This window comes from Protopterus annectens, chromosome 13.part0 (assembly GCF_019279795.1).
Source record: "Protopterus annectens isolate FY-2018-M chromosome 13.part0, PAN1.0, whole genome shotgun sequence".
Lineage (NCBI taxonomy): Eukaryota > Metazoa > Chordata > Ceratodontiformes > Protopteridae > Protopterus > Protopterus annectens.
In genome coordinates, this window is record NC_056747.1 from 751,605,484 (window position 1) to 751,626,024 (window position 20,541).

Sequence of the window (20,541 nt, forward strand, 5' to 3'; positions counted from 1 at the left end):
CTAGGGTTGTTTAGCTGCTATCCCTGAAGTATGCTGAAGATACCTTTGTTGCCCAGTACCAGGATAATCTGGATGTGAAGCTAATAGGATCAGAAAACGAAGAATTTCACTAAGTGGGACTTGAAACAGAAAGCTCTCTCTGCAGTGGTAACAGTAAAGCTGTAACAGACTCATACCTCTCAACCTCTTAGAGCAGAAAATATGGACAATGCCACAAATAATGGGGGGGGGGGGACAAAGACCCAAAAATATGGACACTTTTTAAATATTGCTCTTACAAACTTAGAAAGTTGACAGAATAACAAGTTTTGCGTTAGCACAAATTGGATGAAGGATATGAAGTCTGAAACTCAAATCTCTGCCATTATTTTCTGACTTCAGTGCTCAATGATTTGCCAGACAACTGCAATTTTGTGAGAAACAGACCAAAAATGCGAGGCAAAAACTGAACATTCTGCGAAAATCTGGATAGTTGAGAGGTGTGGGAATAGCACATGAGGATAGTTCTATCTTTGTGGGAAAGTAAAGCTGTAAAGTAGACACAGTGTAGAATTTAGTAGCAAGAACAGGATGGTTGTCTTTGCAGAGCAGCTTGTGTATCAGTCTGATAAAAAGAAAGGTAAGCTGTGTCTGCTGTTGAATCTGATGTCTCGCCTTAAAAATTACAAGGTGTTTAATGTTTAAGCTACTTCATAAAGACAAAAGGATGTCTGGTCTTTCACACTTGCCTTACTGATTACTTGAGTGCTTTTTATTTTGTTGCTGCATAGTGGTGCAGTGGATAGTGTTGTTGCCTCATAACAAGAGGTTCCCTGGTTTGATTCTCAGATGGAGTGCTTCCTGTTTGGAGTCTGCATGTCCTCCCTTTTTTCACATGGGTTTCCTCCTGATGCTCGGATTTCCTCCCACATCCCAAAAACATTCAGTAGGTGGACTGGACACTCTAAATTAACCATAGGTGTGAGTGTACTTGTGAGTGTGTGGTGTGGAAGAACAACCATGGCAAGGCTAGCCATCTGGCAGTGTTAACCTTGGCTCTAGATGACTGTCACTTTTGAAGTGATACTCCAACCTCGTGCCAAAATGGGAAAAAGCAGTTGGAGGGATATTGTTGCTGTCCTCTAAAATGTCTCTCTCTCTCCTATGTCATTATAAGGATGAGATTTCTAGAATTACATATAATCATCTAGATAGGGTCTTACCAACTATCTATATAGAAGGTTAAAATGTCTTCTTTTCTATAATGATGTTTATTTATTTGGTTTATTTTCAATCCAAGCCAGCCTACTAAACACAAATACCTCTTTCTAGGGCAGAACTGGCTGCACTGTGTGGTTAAATGACTCGGTCAAAGTCATGGACACTTAGGGAATCAAGCCCAGAACCACATGATGAAGCTCATTCATAGCTCAGATCCATAATCTTTTCCACCAAACTGCCTAAGATAAAAACACATCTTCCTATGCATAGTGGCATTCTGCCAGCCTTCCATGTCACTTTCTTACTTTGCTTGCTACCCTTTAGGTCATGTGACATTAATAGTCAACTACCTTACCTTTTCTGCCTTTGCCATTACTTCCTTTTCAGTTCTGTACCTATTTCCTAGACTTTCACTTCCCATATGCGTTATGTTAAGCTGCCATGTTTCAGCTCATTCTTGTGATCACAACAAGCCTATTTTCATCTTTCATGCACCTTTGAGTATCACCCATATTGAATAAGTTTGTGTCATCAATAAAATACCAACAGGCCTTTTCTTTCAAATTGTGCACAAAATTTATATAAGTAGATGGATCTGCTTCTAAATTTCGAACTTTCACAAGTTCGAATTTCTTATGGTCGAGACCATGAGAATGAACTTATGAAAGTTTGAACTGTTTAAATGGAGATCACGGTACAGTGCAGAAGAGTATATTTGCCATTTTCTTCGCAGTAGTGCGATCTTGGAGTTGGTATATTTAATTAGCAGGGGTGTTTTGTTTTTAATTTTTTTTATTTAAATTTCGAACTTTCACAAGTTCGATTTTATGGTCTCAACCATAAGAAATTTGAACTTGTGAAAGTTCGAAATTTAGAAGTTGACCCAAATAGGCGTGGTACTGTTTCCTGATGTACCCCACTGGCAACCATCCTTTCATGTGAGTGAACTCCATTTAATATTATTGTCTATATCCTATTGTTAACAAATATATTTTTTTATTTATGCCCTATCACAAGTCTGTCTCATTCATTCATTAACCCTTCATGCTCTACCATGTCTAAGGCCTTGCTTAAGTCTAAGAGAGCATGATCACACTCCCTTTCTGATGTAAAACTCTGAGAACCATTTCAGAGCACTCTTATCAGAAACAGGGTAGGTAAATGAACAGGAGATGAAAGTTCCATTTTGTTATTACTTTATTTAATGATAACTTTCTGATAATAGCTTTGATAAAACAAGTCTGTGTCTTTAAGTTAGCCTAATACCTTTAAGTGTTAACTATATAAGTTATCAGTTAAGTGACATAGTTTTAAAAATCTGATGCTGTCTTCGCTGCCAAACTTCCCCAAGAGATACTACTTGAGATATTAAAGATGTGTAAGTAATAATATTGGATGCATGTAGTGCTCTGTTTTTTTTTAATAATGTAGCATTGAAGGTTTTTAAAGAAAAGAGATTGTGGTGTGAAGAACTCAATTAGATACATCTAGTTCAAATTTCTCATTCTTAATCCTTTTGATCACCATTAATAGAAATGTAACAATTGACTTTAAGCATCATGGCGACAAGGAGAAAAAATGAGAATCTGGGAAGACCATTACTAGAAAACATAAAATACTGTAACAATACTGATTTCATGAACTTTAGCTTTGTCCTGACTTAGCAGTGGAGTCCATTCCTGCCATGATACTAACAACCCTAAGTATTTGGAGAAATTAAAAAAGGTAAAAGTTGACAGTTTAAGAAACTTCACAAATGCAGTTATGAAATGTCTCAATAAGAAGATGCCACTTTGGTTTGCTACTGTAACTATTAATAATGGGTAGTGTCCTAATGCTGACTGTTAGTGAATTCCAAGTAAGAGACCTATAAATTGAAAAGGCTTTAGTGGTGCATCTGAGAGAGAGAAGAGTGTGATAGGAGAGATGCAGTAGGGAACTGAAAGGGCTAACAAGGATTTGTACATTTTGTCATTCAACTTTTGCCTCAGGAAGAGCAGTGCTTTGTATTTACGAATTTTTAATTTAGTGAACAAAACAGTTTGCGTTTCTGAGTGAAAGACAAGGTTCCTTTCTGTTGCTCTGACAATAAATCTGAACATTTTGTTAAGTACAGTTTGTGGCAGTTAGCAGGGTAACCTGACACAATGATAGATAAGGTATCTTATATAGCTGGTTCTAGTACGCCTTTGCCTAGTGTTATTTTAGTTTCCTCTGCTAACACGCATAATACTTTGTAGCATTTGCCAGAGAACACATATTCTGTTCAGCTTTTACACATGATCAATAAAGGTTTGGTTTTGATCTAAAATTCAAACTGCTTGTTTAATGGATTCCATATCCATTTGTAGCTTTGGGACTATGTTTCTGACTTCCTTCAGCCCTAATTGGTCATCTTTCTTTTGTGTTTGCTAATATTTATTAAATAATAATGATTTTCTTATTTAATGTTATCTCATTTGAGAAGCACAGGCTTTCCTGTTTCTTTTTGACTTGCATATTATTTACAAACAAAGGAATATGCTTCTTGGATGGCAGATGTGCTACGTTTCCACTGTCATTTCATATCATGTTTTTGCTAGAGTTTTTTTCTGCGGCAGTGACTAATTTTGTCAACAACTACCCTGTTTATCTGCAGAACCTTGACTTTGGATTGCTTAGACTGTGCAGCTAAGGCAATGTTGAAGCACACTTTATGGTGATCAGTTCCTAAATAGCTGCTTACTTTCAGAATATAGGCAGTTGTCTTCCTCACTGTTTGAGAAAATTAGAGTCTAGACTGCTGTTTCTTAAGTGTTTTCTAGAACAAGATGTATGATGCCTGGCTCTTATAATAAACCGAGAATGATCATAATCATAGATGTGGCTGTGTCCAAATATGTGGCATACTGAAGCCCCCATCATAGGTTCATAGGTATATACTAGGCTAATGGCCCTGGAGCCTTTACAAGCCTAGCCCATAGAAGTGCCCTGGCATCGTGCCAACTGACGTTAGTTCCCAGTGCCTCTATCAAGTAGAGCCACTGGAATGATCCCCGGGGTGAAGTTTCTATTACCCATCCACTCATCAAGATTTCTCTTGAAGAAGAAAAGCGAGGTGCTCTGCTTGACATGTATGGGAAGTCTATTCCAGAGCATGGGCCGTCTCTGGGTGAGGAATCTGTCCCTCCAGCATGTTCTGTTGATTGTGGTAATGATGTTGAGGTCTCTGGAGTGTGTGGAGGGATTGGGATTTCTTTAGATGCAACATTTCTAATAGAGCTAGGTTAGACATGGCTTTGTACGTCAAGCAGAGATTGCCTCTAAGTAGGTGATATGACACAGAGAATAGCTGGAGTATTTTGAGTCTGTCTGTGTAGGACATGTGTTTAATGCCTAGGATCCTCTTCGTAAGGTACTTCTGTGGCCTCTCCAACTGTTGTAGGTGTCTAGTCAGGCACATACTAAATGGGGCATTATACTTGATGATTGGTCTAATGAGGGAAGAGTAGAGAGAGACGATGACCTCTTTCTTCCTGGATGCAAAAACTTTGGTAATGAGATGTGCCACATAGAAGGACTTTCTGACTACAGTGGCAATGTGGTGGCCAAAGGAGAGGTTACTGTCAACCTCCATCCCCAGATCTCTTATAAAGCCTTCGGTGTTCTGTGGGCTCCCATCAATGTGGTAATTAGTGGGAACTGAGTTTTTACCAAAGGGGATGACGACGCATTTTTTGGCGTTAAGCTTAAGGCCATGGTTTCGACACCAGTCATTGCTCTCAGTGAGGCCTTTCTGTAGGATGTCTGCATCACTTGGGGAGTTAATAATGGCTCCCAGCTTGCAGTCGTCTGTGAACTTGATTACCCAGAGTCCCTTTGTGTTGGCCTGGACTTTTGAGAAGTAGATGCCGAACAGGAGAGGAACCAGGACCTATCCCTGTGGGACTCCACTTGTGACTGGTCGGCAGTCTGATTTGGAGTTCGCTACTTTCACACTGTGTGTTCTATCTGTGAGCCAGTTTGCAACCCACCTAGTGATATAGGGGTTGATGCCTAGTTTGGTGAGTTTATCAATAATTCCTGAGTGAGGAGTGGTATCAAAGGCCTTGGCCAGATCGAGGCAGGCTGTATGCACTGCCTTACCTTCATCCACAGCCCTGGTGACTGACTCAAAGAAATCAACCAGGTTGAGCAGGCATGATCTCCTTTTCACAAAGCTAAACTGCATGGGGTCCAGAGTTTGGAGATTTCCTATATCTTTGGTAATCAGGTCCATGATAATGCGCTCCATATCTTTACATATCAGACTTGTCAGGCTAATGGGGTGATAATTCCCAGGGTCTATAGTCGCTCCCCCTTTATGGAGAGGGATGACTGCAGCAGTGCACCATTCAGTAGGGACAAAGCCTGAGGTGAGGCTATGACTGAACAGGGCACACAGATGTGGTGCCAGTTCGCTTTGTAGTTCATGTAGAACACAGCCAGGGATATTATCGGGTCCCATGGAAGCTGTATTTTTGGCCTTGGACAATGCAGCTTTAACATGTGCTGCAGTAATGCTGAGTGCCTGGCATTCTTCCGGTATTGTGATTGGTCCTTTAGGAGGAGAGAGAGGGGTAAAGTTGGCACTGAATCTGTCGGCCAGTAGTTGCCAATATCATAAACATTATCTCTCCTTTCTCTGCCCTTCTAAGGATACAAATATATATTTTTTATGTTTTTCTCCTTATGTTAAGCAATTCTATTGTAATCCCTGTGTAAGGTGGACCACCAGTTCTAGTCTACAGTGTGAACTTCAGTGCCTTCTCAACATTTTATCGACTCGTTTGGTCTGCTGCTAACAACCATCATTTATTTGAAAGGTTGCATCTCATAATACATTCTTGTCCATCTTATAAACTGCATATCCTGGCAATGTTTACATTTCAGTCACAGATCTCTGTGCACCATACTTTAGTTATGTGGCACAATATTACAGACAGTGTTCTTCCTTCCAAGCCACTAATTCAAGCACCATTTATGCCTGGGCAGTGGACATTAGTACTCACTGCATTCCTTCTTTCATTTTGTCCCTTTTTGACTTATCCCTTATATAATGTGACAGTATTTTCCTCATGTCTCATTGATGATGTTTTCATAACTGCACTTTAGATTATTGACTACTCATATTTTGAAGATAAAGGCCAGTATTTTCCTGATACTTTTCTATAGGCCCCCCTGGGTTATAGTTCAAATGTTTTCTAATGAAAGATTTAAATCTGCCACCTAGTATGTATGTTGTCCTTACAAATAGGCACTGACTATCATACCGGCATATGTTTATGTAACTCCAAAAAGGATCTTCAGATCCTAATGAAAACAAAGGACTGAACTTAGCATCAGTTGTTCAACCATTTACTGAACTCCATATAGTATGGCAGACAGCACCAGTGGGAATGTTGCAGTGCATGCACCCCATCTAAGGCTGTGTCCACATCACCTCAGGCTCTTCTTGCACTGTTCTAATTCTATTTCTATCCATCTGTCATTTATCAGCTTCCTAATGAAATGCTGGCACTCAAACTGCTGAGTGCTGATACACTGCCCCCCCCCCCCCACCAAAATGCAGGAGAAGAACAGATACTGAACATCACTCTTCTACTTTAAACTTCTTTTTTGCAAGGAGGCAAGCCCCCTGCACACTCCTGAACTTATATATACTAACTTCAAGATCACCATACCTCAGAGAAAAGGGAATAACCCCAGAAATGGCTATTTCGGACTTAGTATATGTAAGTCTGCTTTTATAGCCATTCTGTCTTCACATTAAGGGACTCGCTACAGTGAGTCCTGACATTTCAAATTTGTTCTATGTGGACAATGCCATTAGGTTTTATATACCAAGCAGCTGCTCCCACAAACCACTGGATTCATTCTTTGAACATCTTACTCATTGTACCCGGCTTGCACCTTATTTCATTGTTCTCCTCTCAATCCTAGTTCAGCCCTTCTAATTACTGAATCCTCAATGTGAAGAAAACCATTTTCTTGTGTAACTGACTGCTATCATGTTGGGGATCTTCACTGAGAAAACCTTATTCTCACTAACCACCTTACTGTCCACAATTATACGTCTTTCTCAAAACAGTCTATAACAGATACAGTTTGTTTGTGTCTTTCGGCTTTTTCCCAGTTAGGGGTCGCCACAGCGGAACTCCGGTCCGCTAATGATTGGCAGTAGATTTTTTACGTACTGGCTTGCCGGGCCTAACGCACAACCTTCAACAGATACAGTATTGTCATTATTTAAAGCAACAACACACAAAACAGTGTTAAGTTATGACTGAAGATATCATTGTTTGGTACAGATTGTCCCTACTTTGAGATGACCTTTTAAAGAACTTCATACAGTGAAGTACCCATCTAAGTTGTGGTGCATTTAATTAGATAACCTGATGCACATGTTTCAGAACTAAGCTTATTTTTTTTATTTTTAGACCTTATATTTTCTTACATAAATAGATTCCTGACAAAAATCCATGAGGCTAAAGAAGATGAATACCCCTCACAGGTTGTGCCACCATAGCTGACAACTGTCCAAATTTTTGCAGAATATCCAGATTTTTGGTCCAATTCTCATAAAATCATAGTTTTCTGGCAAATCACTGGCAAATCACTGAGGCATGAAGTCAGAAAATAATGGCAGACATATGATTTCAGACTTCATATCCTTCAGAAAATTCATGCTAATGCAAAACCTGTTATTCCATCAACTTTCTAACTTTGTTAGAGCAATATTTAAAAAGTGTCCCTATTTTTGGATCTTCGTCCCCCCATTATTTGTGGTTTGTCCAAATTTCTTGCTCTAAGAGGTTGAGAGGCACGTGTGCCACTAAGCTCTACTGCAAGAAGGTAAGAACATATTAACCATCAGTTTCACCTCATCTGGTACCCGTTCATAACTGTCTAAGGCTAAATGAGTCAAGTAAAGTGACTGATGGCACAGCTGAAATTTTCAACAATCTGTTGTCCTACTCTGTGACACAACAAATGTAATGACAGAAGCCCAACGGACAGAATGCACCCTACTCTGTCCCCATGGTGTAGAACCATTTCAGTGGCAGCTTCTTGCTAAAAGACAAGAGGACAGGAATAGCTGGGAACACCTCCATGGTACAGGCACATGTTCAGTCAAATTAACTCCAGATGCTGAAGCCTAAACAGAAATAATTATAATGTGATTCTCTGCTGAACTGGCTGTGTCCCTATACTGTTATTTACAACTGTCTCTGATGAGATACAGAGGAATGGGGTAGCTGTGAGCCACGTCCCAGAGGCAATACTTCTTTTCTATTCCTAGTAACAATTCTATAGTGAAGTGAACTGCCTAAGCTGTCAATGAGGATTACACAATGGTTGTGATAAAGGGACTGTGGGATACTTCCTTGGTGGGTAGAGAAGGGTAGGAAATGGAGGAGCGAGTCACATATACAGCTGATGGACTCACTTGTGAGTCACTGGACTAAGAATAAATACTCAGGATGAGAGGGTTGTAGCAAACTGGTTAGACTGTATTTTTCTTCTCTGTTTTGTTTGTCACAAGCAATATAACTAAGCCATTAATTCATAGCTAGTGCAGTTATACTATTTTCTACCATGCTGTCTTACAGGGTAAGAGTGTCTATGAAGTACATGTAATCGCCTCTACAAACAGCTAGCACTCTAACTCCCTTACATGTGCTTAGTCCACTGCTGATGGCAAGCCCATTTATCAGATTCCCTGTTTTTGTTTCAGTAAAAAGGCAGAAAAGTAGTATCTCTGGGGCAAAAGTATAAATCCCCATGGACTAGAATCTGTTCTGTTACATTTAATTTGTTGAGAGACCATGAGAGACCTTGAAGGTCCAACCACAAGGACTTGCTGCTGTCCAGACAATTGATGATGCAGGTGACAGGCTACTCATGATGAAGAACAAAAACAAATTACAAAGAAAACACTGACAGACTTACCTTGTATTTACGCAGCCCTGAGGCAGAATGGCCTCCGATATTGCCCTGAGCACCACTGTGAGACATTCTGGCAGACTCTACAAAGATTTCAAAAAATGGCACAAATAAGACCTGAGTAAATTCATTTGATGACTAAAACATGCAGGATAATATGACAAAAAGACATTTTTCGAACATATCTAAAAATAAATGAAAATCCATACAGCCAATTTCAAGAATTTTTCAAAAGGACTTAACAAGATTGTGCTCATATTTACATATTTATTTACCATAACAGCTCAACTCTCCAGCTGCAGTACTAAGCCATCTGAAATTTAGTAGGGGTCTTATTTATCCTTGTGTAACAACTACCTAGCAGGACTGAAGCACTGGGTAGTTAAGCAGCTCATTCAAGGTCGCACAGTGATTAAATGACTCAGTGAAAGTTTACCCAAATTAATTTAAAATTTAATTCTATATATTAATCACTTGATCACGTCATCCTTACTTTTTATCTCTATATATTAATTATTAGATCACCCCCCCCCCTTTCCCTTACTACTGTCTGACTGGTTTACCTATTTTTCATATTTCCAAAGTGGTGTGTTTTTAATAAAAAACAAAGATTTTGCAAAACAGTTTATACCCTTGCCCAGTTCAAATCACTTATTTTCAATTTGGTACAAAAGTAAAGACTGTGTTTTACAAAAAAAAAAAAAAAAATGCATGAATCTTTTCTATTATGTCATATTTCAGATACAGTACCATAATTCTCAGCAACATTTTCAGGAAGATTCTAAAATACTTGTGCCTTAAAACATCACTGACTACAGCCATGAAAGTAAAAGTACATGTCAAAATGATGACAAATACCATCCAAAAAGTCATACACCAAATGCTGACCAACAGTTGTTTTCATAGTTGTGGGGTGGGGCAAAGTCACCTGCATGTTAACAGCCTGTTGTTTTCATGGGGAAAACAAATGTTTTCAGGTGGCAAAGCCACCTGTATCCGCCAAACACTGTTACCTAATTTAGTAAACTATAATGTTACAGAAGAAGGAGATATCCTAGGTTTAGACATATAGTTTGCAACCTTTTATACAGTTAGCATGTCATATAAATAATCAGTTTTTTCCCAGTAATTGTTAGACAATGTACAAATAATACAGAGAAATTGAAAGCCCATTATTAAAGCTAGTCTCAGTTGCAAATTACAAGATGCAAATACCAAATCTCTCACACACACACGCACACACACACACACACACACACACACACACACACACACACACACACACACACACACACACACACACACTGTGACATCTGACAATATGTTGCATAAAGCAATTACTGGCATCTTTGCAAAATGTTTTTGTCTCATTAGTTTTGATAATACTGGTTTAAAAGTAAAGCAAGGGTATGTTTTCCTGGAATGATGTCAGCTTTCAGCATCACAGCACAAATGGGGGTGGGGGTGGCTGAGAGGAATTTTCAGTGTCGAGCATTCAGCTTACAGCTGGAAGCTGTAGTATGCCGCACCATTTGGGAGTCTTGTAGTCTCCATGATGGGCCCCTAGATACACTAATACTTATTCTGCTACCTTCTTTCTGAAATGGACAGTCATATATGTCGTGTGCTTCCTCCATCTCTTATGCGGTTTGTTCTGTCTTTACCTGGATCCACTTATGAACAAAGGTTTCTAGTGTTACAACAGAAAAAAACAAAACATGTTACTCTGATAGAACAGTTGAGAGTTCCTGATACAGAGTAGCGGAGGCAGCAGTTGTAGCTGTCCGTAAACATTCCATACATGGCATACCTGGGGTAAAACTACAGACTATTTATTGCCCGCTAAAGGTTATAAATATGTCAGAGAGTGAACTGTTATCAGTCATATTTAATATCATTTAATATTGATGGAGTAACCTAGGCACTTAAAAGTTTCAATAGCTGCCAAATGAATGAATGGCCTTGAGGCTTATATTGTCATTATAACTCAAAGTATGGTACCATTTGAATTTTCTTGTCCCAGTCATATTTTAACAGAATAGTACATATCAAATCATAAAGATGAGTAGCCAAATGGGACATGGCATTCAAGTGACACAAGTGACCATTCCACTAATGAAAATAAGATGCCCTGTTAGGCTAATTGGTAATATTGTGAGACATAATCTTTACCAATTCTATGATCTTACTGACATTATTTTACTTTATAGCCGCTCACTCATTCGCTTTAGAATTTGTCTCAGATTCCAAAAGGCAAAATGTGTCTCATTTGGTACTGTTGTACCACTATACTTCACTCAAGCAGCTGCTGTGTAATAATAAGAGACACACACCTGCAAATTCCAAGTTTTGTGTGACAACATCATTATATGAGAATATAGAGCTCATATATAGCAAGGTGCTTTATATCAAGCCCTGCATCGTTTTCTTCTTTAGGTTTTCTTCTGATGGTCAAAGATGAGCCATGGTACAAGTAAGGATTTGCAAAAAAACATGTTTCACAATTCATTCAGGCATCTCCAGTCCTTGACTGCATTACTGTACTGATACATATGAGTATCTAAGAGGCAGTCTGGCAATCAGTAAAGCAACATTCCTCATACAGAGCATAATCTTGTCCTATACTGAAATCCTTCTGCCTTACAGTGCTTTAAATGACAACCACAGGCTTTTATTGTTATGAGCACATTTATCAAAAACTGGCTATATTATGATTTCTCTTAATTAGAGAATATTCTTCATCTCTTCACCTTTTCTTAATCATAATTTTTTTCTGTGGTTGGACATCATCATCTATATCCTACTTGAAAACAGAGGCTTAATTTAATATGAATATACCCAGTAGAGCAAAGTACTCCGTAAATGATAACTTCATTGTAATGCCAAATTTTTAAAAACAGTTTTGCTGTTGGTAAATATCATTTGAAGGTAAATTTAAATCAAAGCTACTTGACATTGTGTTACACTCTACAGTTACAGCAGACATGAACTTAGACGAATACTCTACTGCTCACACTATTAGTTCTATAACTGCTACTCATGCTATTACTGTTACTGCTTAGGCCTTTATTCTATTTCTGTTAAGAGTACATTTCTACTTGCACAATTACTATTAGTGATATTACTTACAGCTATTACTTGTGCCTTTATTCTACTTTTATTAACAGTACACTGATACTCGTACGATTACTGTTAGTGATATTACTCTACTACTTATGTCTTTATTCTACTTCTATTAACAGTACACTGATACTCATATGATTACTATTAGTGATATTACGCTACTACTTATGTCTTTATTCTACTTTTATTAACAGTACACTGATACTCGTACGATTACTGTTAGTGATATTACTCTACTACTTATGTCTTTATTCTACTTTTATTAACAGTACACTGCTACTAGCATGATTACTATTAGTGATATTACGCTACTACTTATGTCTTTATTCTACTTTTATTAACAGTACACTGCTACTCATACGATTACTGTTAGTGAAATTACGCTACTACTTATGTCTTTATTGTACTTTTATTAACAGTACACTGATACTCATACGATTACTATTAGTGATATTACGCTACTACTTATGTCTTTATTCTACTTCTATTAACAGTACACTGCTACTAGCATGATTACTATTAGTGATATTACGCTACTACTTATGTCTTTATTCTACTTTTATTAACAGTACACTGATACTCGTACGATTACTGTTAGTGATATTACTCTACTACTTATGTCTTTATTCTACTTTTATTAACAGTACACTGCTACTAGCATGATTACTATCAGTGATATTACGCTACTACTTATGCCTTTATTCTACTTTTATTAACAGTACACTGCTACTCATATGATTACTGTTAGTGAAATTACGCTACTACTTATGTCTTTATTGTACTTTTATTAACAGTACACTGATACTCATACGATTACTATTAGTGATATTACGCTACTACTTATGTCTTTATTCTACTTCTATTAACAGTACACTGCTACTAGCATGATTACTATTAGTGATATTACGCTACTACTTATGTCTTTATTCTACTTTTATTAACAGTACACTGCTACTCATACGATTACTGTTAGTGAAATTACGCTACTACTTATGTCTTTATTGTACTTTTATTAACAGTACACTGATACTCATACGATTACTATTAGTGATATTACGCTACTACTTATGTCTTTATTCTACTTCTATTAACAGTACACTGCTACTAGCATGATTACTATTAGTGATATTACGCTACTACTTATGTCTTTATTCAATTTTTATTAACAGTACACTGATACTCATACGATTACTGTTAGTGATATTACGCTACTACTTATGTCTTCATTCTACTTTTATTAACAGTACACTGATACTCATATGATTACTATTAGTGATATTACACTACTACTTATGTCTTTATTCTACTTTTATTAACAGTACACTGCTACTCGTACAATTACTGTTAGTGATATTATGCTACTACTTATGTCTTTATTCTAATTTTATTAAAGGTACACTGCTACTTGTATGATTACTGTTAGTGATATTACGCTACTACTTATGTCTTTATTCTAATTTTATTAACAGTACACTGATACTCGTATGATTACTGTTAGTGATATTACGCTACTAGTTATGTCTTTATTCTACTTTTATTAGCAGTACACTGCTACTAGCATGATTACTATTAGTGATATTACGCTACTACTTATGTCTTTATTCTACTTTTATTAACAGTACACTGATACTCGTACGATTACTGTTAGTGATATTACGCTACTACTTATGTCTTTATTCTACTTTTATTAACAGTACACTGATACTCGTACAATTCCTGTTAGTGATATTACGCTACTACTTATGTCTTTATTCTACTTTTATTAACAGTACACTGCTACTAGCATGATTACTATTAGTGATACTACGCTACTACTTATGTCTTTATTCTACTTTTATTAACAGTACACTGCTACTCATACGATTACTGTTAGTGATGTTGCTGCTACTACTGCTTAGGCCTTTATTCTACTTCTGCTAAGAGTTTACTGCTACTCGTACGATTACTATTAGTGATATTACTTCCACTACTTAGGCCTTTATTCTACTTCTATTAAGAGCTGTCTGCTCTACTCACATTACTGCTTCTATAATTACTATTAGTCATGTTACTGCCACTACTTATGCCAATATATCTATTTCTTCTAGTACTACAGCATCTGCTACTACTGTTACAGTCACTCATACTCTTCAGCTGCATACAAACTCATGTAAGGAAATCAAGGATATTTTTTGTGCTTAGTTCACTGGATTAACATCTTATGTAGTTACTAGGCATGCAGTCTAGGAGACTATTAAGGAGCCTAGCCAAAATTAACAGTTGTCCCTAAGCAATGTCTGGTTAAATGACTTGCTCAAGGTCAAACAGTGGGCAAATGAAAGCTGATGGAATCAAACCTGGCACAATAGGAAGTAAGCTTAACAGTTCAGAGCCTTAATCATCTGCACTAACTGCCAGACTCAAATGTATCAACTGAGGGAGGCAGAAGCTGAACTCACAGTCATCTGATCCATAGTGAAATATATTATCCATTGTACCACCAGCCCTGGCAAATGTTTACAGGTTTTTACAAGACACACACACACACACACACACACACACACACACACACACACACACACACACACACACACACACACACACACACACACTCACACTCACACTCACACACAAACATAAACACACACACTATATCCCATGCATTGCTAGGCTTAAAAAAAGTCCAGTAGTCATTAGCCTAGTGCACAGTTATGAACCTATGTGGTACTAGGGACCATTGAGAATCCTAGCTCAATTCCTCAACTGCCCCAAATTTCTGTCTGTTCAAGATGACACAGTAGGCAAATGATGGATGAAGGTATCAAATCCTGTCATACAGGAAGCATCTCTTTAACAGCTCACAGCCTTGATCTTCTGACGACTTGCTGAAGAATTTTCAGTAGAATCTGTATCATGGCACATTATATTTTGAGCTCTGAAAGACACATTAACTGGAAAGATTTATTTTTGGCTGTTTTCCATCTGCTTACCAGTGACAATCATTCTCTTAACTGACCAATTCATCCTTGTGTTGAAGTATCCTGATGGCTATTGCAGTTATGATGGGAAATAACCAGCCACATAAGAAATTATGAAGGTGAATGGCTATTTTTCCCCCAGATCTCTTCCCATAGTGATGATAGATGCATCTTGCTCAAGCAGGGGGCTGCAGTCCTAAGCCTTTGTGGTGAGAGCTTGTTTCCACTTACTCAGTCACCAGATACAGTGTGAAGGAAATGCTGTTTGGCAGGCCAGAGGTGCATTTCCCTTTACCTGGCATCTCTTGCTGTTATAGCTCTCACTTGGCCCTCCACCAGATGACAGGGTAGAGTAAGCCTTACCAGCACCTTACCCCCTTGGATGGCTGAACTGAATATAGCCATTAATTCCTGTTCCCAGTACTGGCCCATTCATTTCCTGGACCACTAACTGAACCAGGGTCATCTGGTTCATAGTCAGGGCTTCATTCCTCTATGTCACAGAACTGGTGTCACGTATTTAATGCATCTGGATATGCTTGTTTATAATTATTAGTTACATTAACTATGCTTTTACCATGCTACCACAACACTTAATTTAATTGGTAACATCATGCTGCATTTTATTTGTGGCAGGACTGCATTATATCATAGAAATTAATATTTTATGCCACATAGATAATAATACGTGGCAGCAGAAACTGAGAAACTCTATGGCAGAAGTCAGAGCACCACATGGCAGAATAGCAGGCTTCCTAACTACAGGCCACACCTGTTTCCTTTTAGCTTTGTAATGTCCCTTGTGTGCAGGACAGCAGTCTACCACCAGATGCTTCATTCTGTTAGCAAAGTAACAGATCTAGTAAACAGCAGGTTTTGGAACTCAGAAGAAAATCTCCAGATCTCAACATGGTTGCCAACTGTGCAGTTTCAGCAAGTGAATTGTTTATGCCTTCTTTTCAACTAAGAACAAAAAGACAGATTTTTGCACAATCTAAGGTACTGAAATGGTGAGTAAGAATAAAGGTGCTCATGTACACAGACACACGCACACACGTGCACACACACACACACACACACACACACACACACACACACACACACACACACACACACACACACACACACACACACACATGCGCTCACACTATAACACTATATTCCATCCTGGCCATGTAGAGAAAAGGCAAGCAAGCATCTGTTCAGTGTTACTACAAATATTAAGTAAATTGCTGAAACTGCATGCAGTCATTTTAAGGTTGTCCAACAACGTATCCATGCCAGCATTGTAGAACCTGTCACAAATGCTAATTTGCTAGAGATTAAGTGACAGTGTGACCCATTCTGAGAATTAAAAGAAACAAACCACCCAGTACAACAGTTTCATTACAACAAGATTAACTACATTATGGCCCATTGCGCTGACTTAACATGTTCGGTACAAACTGGTACATGTAAGCATATATTGCTGGTTCACCAGTCAACCAACAGATTTCACTGCTGCACGTAATGTTACAAACTTTAGTATTCTTTTTCAAAGTCTTGTGTCTACCACTGATAGATTTTTGAACATGCATTCTACACTACATGTGTTATGCTAGCTAGAGATATGAATAGCTATATAAAACATTTTTCAAATCTCACCTAAACTGTCAGAAGCAGGAAGCAAACAGGAGAAAGTCAAAGTGAGGAAAATAATGCTCTGACTTCAACTGGAACAATTTATACCCCTTGAACCTATGAGGTCATTTTGTTCAGTCTATATGTTTTATTTATGACAACTCTTTTAAATGGCTGGACAAAAGGAAGGTTTTCAGACTCACTGGATTTGGAATCAGTTGTTAGATACTGCTGTCATTCCGGCTTTGTTTATGGTAACTGATCAGCAGAAACAAATACAACTGAATGTTATAAGCTCAGCATGTTTATGCTGTTGAATCAAAACTGCTGACTGGGTATGATTAACAGCCTACAAGCCACCATGGCTTACTCATGCAAAATGTTGTTAGGGATTACTTTTTACAGTCATGCCTAGGACAGACTGGGTAAAAATGTCTTAAGTTCGTTATGTGAGCGTACTGCAACATAATTTTAAAATTAATTTTGAGGAGGAACCAGTCATGCTGTGCACATCAAGGCATTACCATACTCAAGGTCGTCAACAGACACAGACATTTTATACTACATCCTTATTGTATTCTTTGATTTTTAGAAACACATTTACATGTATGGGCTGTACTATAACCATAATATTAATGTGTGACATTTGTGTTATGAACCATTTATTTAATATGCTGTTTTTTATACACACACACACACATATGTGTATTAACAAAACACTTACAGCTACAGATATTTCCCTTTTTATCACTGAAAATATTATTTTTATCAAGGGATGGTTGCAATCAGCAGTGAAGATGGAATATTTTACTTATTGCTATCCATCCCTAAAATAGATTCCATGTGCATACTGCTTTATTTTTTAATCATTTAAACTTTCTCTCTGCCATGATTTCTGTTAGCATAGATACCTAACAGGAATGTCTAATATGTGAACGAAGGATGTCCTGAGTCAGATGTCCAGCTGCTGGGATTTCTTGACCGTGATGTGTACAACATAGGAGTCAGATGTTGAGCTCCTGAGATTTCATCAGGATAAACTGATGCTGTAGATTCTGGAATGATTGAAATATCTGCTGTGCTACTTGAGACAGCACTTGTTCATTCTCCCTTATGGGAGGAAAGCAATGAACTACCATTTTTTGTAATTATTTTTTGCTGCCATTTTGGAAGAAAAGAGCTGGTATGATTTGTCATGCACAATGTTCTATCATTACTATAGCTAAACTATTTCAGACCTGTGAGGCAGGAGCAGGAGTGGCCTTAGGTCAGCTGGTGCCCTAGGCAAAAGGACTCCACAGCACCCCCCCCCACCACACCATCCAGTGCTCCCATCCTAGTCTACCTACACCAAATAAATACTGGAAAAGCATCCCCACTAGAGCAGCGCCCTAGGCGGCCACCTAGTTAGCCTATGCCTAAGGCCGGCTATGGGTAGGAGGTGCATTTTTGTGGATGTAGGCAGTCATAGGTACTTACTTGGCATGCAATCCAGGGGACTATTCAGGAGCTTTGCACAAATTCCCAATTGCCCCAAAGTACTGTCTCTTTAATTGACGTGCTCAAGGTCACACAGTAGGCAAATAAAGGTGGGAAGATTGAAACTATTATGTATCCCCCTGGCACAGTAGGCAGCTAATTAACAAATCAGAGCTTTAGACCACTGTGCTAACTGACAGACTATATAGTAGAATAAAGAGACACTATAGTATACTGTTTAATGTAGTCGCTCAAAAATGCTACCACTTCAAAGGACTTGTGGAAGCAAAAATAAGTAGTCAATGAAAAGTTCTTACATGTAAATCTTTTATTATTATGCTTTTAGTGCCCATCTAAAAGCTCCTTGATTTAATTGACACACCCAGGCACTACTCTTTTCTTGTTTCCTCTTCCAAGTTCCCCGTTCCCTATTATGCTCTACCAATAAGGCTTGTTGAATTAGTATTTCTGTTACTTTACTGCCATTCTGTGTTGCTGATACTGTCTGCTGAATTACTACCCCATTCTCATCACCATCTCCCAGTGATGGTTCCTGTAAAGTTTGTACCCCCCCTTGAAAACACAACATACCCATAACATGTCTGCACACCAAATCTTGTAAAGTTACTATCTCCATAGTATCATCATGTGCTACCAGTGGCAGTGGAGTCAGTATAGTTAGCGTCTCTTTCTTGTTAGCGCATACCACCAATGTTTTTGTAGACTAAATATTACTTTCCACCACTATATGTAATCAATAGTAACTAAAAAGATAGCAGTCCCTTTAGAACAGCATGCGCCAGGAAAAGTTGTAAAAGTTTAGGCATGATAGTACTCCATTCCCACCATCATGTGTCACCAAAAGTATTTGTATAACCAGAAATACATTCCTACATAACACATCAACAATGGTGCACATACAGTTTATACCATCTAGTGCCTGTACATTAGATTCCTCTTGTCATCACCATGAACTAGTGTCTGTACAATTAGAATCCATTTCATTGCAGCATTTGCCATAAGTAATACCTGCACAATAAATATGGCCATCTTACTGCCACATACTATCTACTTTTTACAACCATTGGCTAACAATAATACCTAAAAAGTAAGTATTCCCTTCTTATGGCGACATGAGGCATGCTATAATGATGTCTGTTCAAAAGTCCATCTCACCACCATATTTTACTAATGATACCTAAAGAGTAAGCCCTCTGCCATCATTTTCACCAACAGATAATACCAATGGTGCCTATACAATGGCTGCTGTACATCAGGTACCCTCATATCACCACCATATGAGAGGGAAGTTATATCACCCACTACTAACCTTGCGTTACCTTGTTGAATCGAAGGACAGGGATTACTTCATTTTTCTTTCAAGGTAAGCCAAGGTAGTCACTTGTTGCTATGCTTCTGTTTTTGACCCTTTGCCATCAACCCCCCTTCAATACTATAAAGTTCTTTCAATAAAGAAACAGTGTCATTTAGGGTCAGTTCCAGCTTGGTTTTCTATTTCTTCCATGTGCTTTCTTTGTTAATACAATCAGCAAAGTCAACAAGGCTATTTCATGTTAGCAAGACCTTTGTGTTCAGCAAAGACTGTTGAAAGTAGGAACTGACTGAATTGTTTAGGGTCATAACACATCCTTTTGTAGTTATTATATGCTGCCCTGGCATAATATAAGCATTGACATACCTCTCTCACCATTAATGCATCTCAAACAGTCTCCAGTACTCCTGAGCTCACATGGTATAACTTACTTCATGTATAAAAATAAAATAGTTATGTAGACGTTGCAAAATTAATCTTCTGAATCTACACAGTGTTGTAGCATATTTCAAATATAATGATATATTTCTGCATTTGTTGTAATTTAACTGAATTCCAAACAACTACTGCTGGTTTCCTTTCAAGCAAGCACATGAATCCTCCTTAGATCATACTTGCTGTTTATAATACTTATTAACTAAATGCTTGTTACTAGCTCCCCTCCTTATATCATACTAGCTGTTTATAATACCTATTAACTGCTCCCCTCCTTAGATCATACTAACTGTTTATAATACCTATTAACTTAATGTTTGTTACTAGCTCCCCTCCTTAGATCATACTAGCTGTTTATAATACCTATTAACTAAATTCTTGTTACTAGCTCCCCTCCTTAGATCATACTAGCTGTTTATAATATCTATT

General features: G+C 37.9%; 2 protein-coding genes across 3 annotated transcripts in view; one reads left to right on the forward strand and one right to left on the reverse strand.

Annotated features, from left to right (window-relative positions):
* Positions 1-20,541, forward strand: part of CRYBA1 (crystallin beta A1) — a 1,100,222-nt gene that overhangs the window by 924,951 nt on the left and 154,730 nt on the right. The window lies entirely within an intron of this gene.
* The window catches only part of NUFIP2 (nuclear FMR1 interacting protein 2), a 952,263-nt gene that overhangs the window by 27,841 nt on the left and 903,881 nt on the right, over positions 1-20,541 (reverse strand). The window contains exon 5 of the mRNA XM_044054448.1: positions 9,172-9,238. Within this exon, the coding sequence (XP_043910383.1) occupies positions 9,172-9,238 (67 nt within the window). The remainder of the gene's footprint in view (positions 1-9,171; positions 9,239-20,541) is intronic.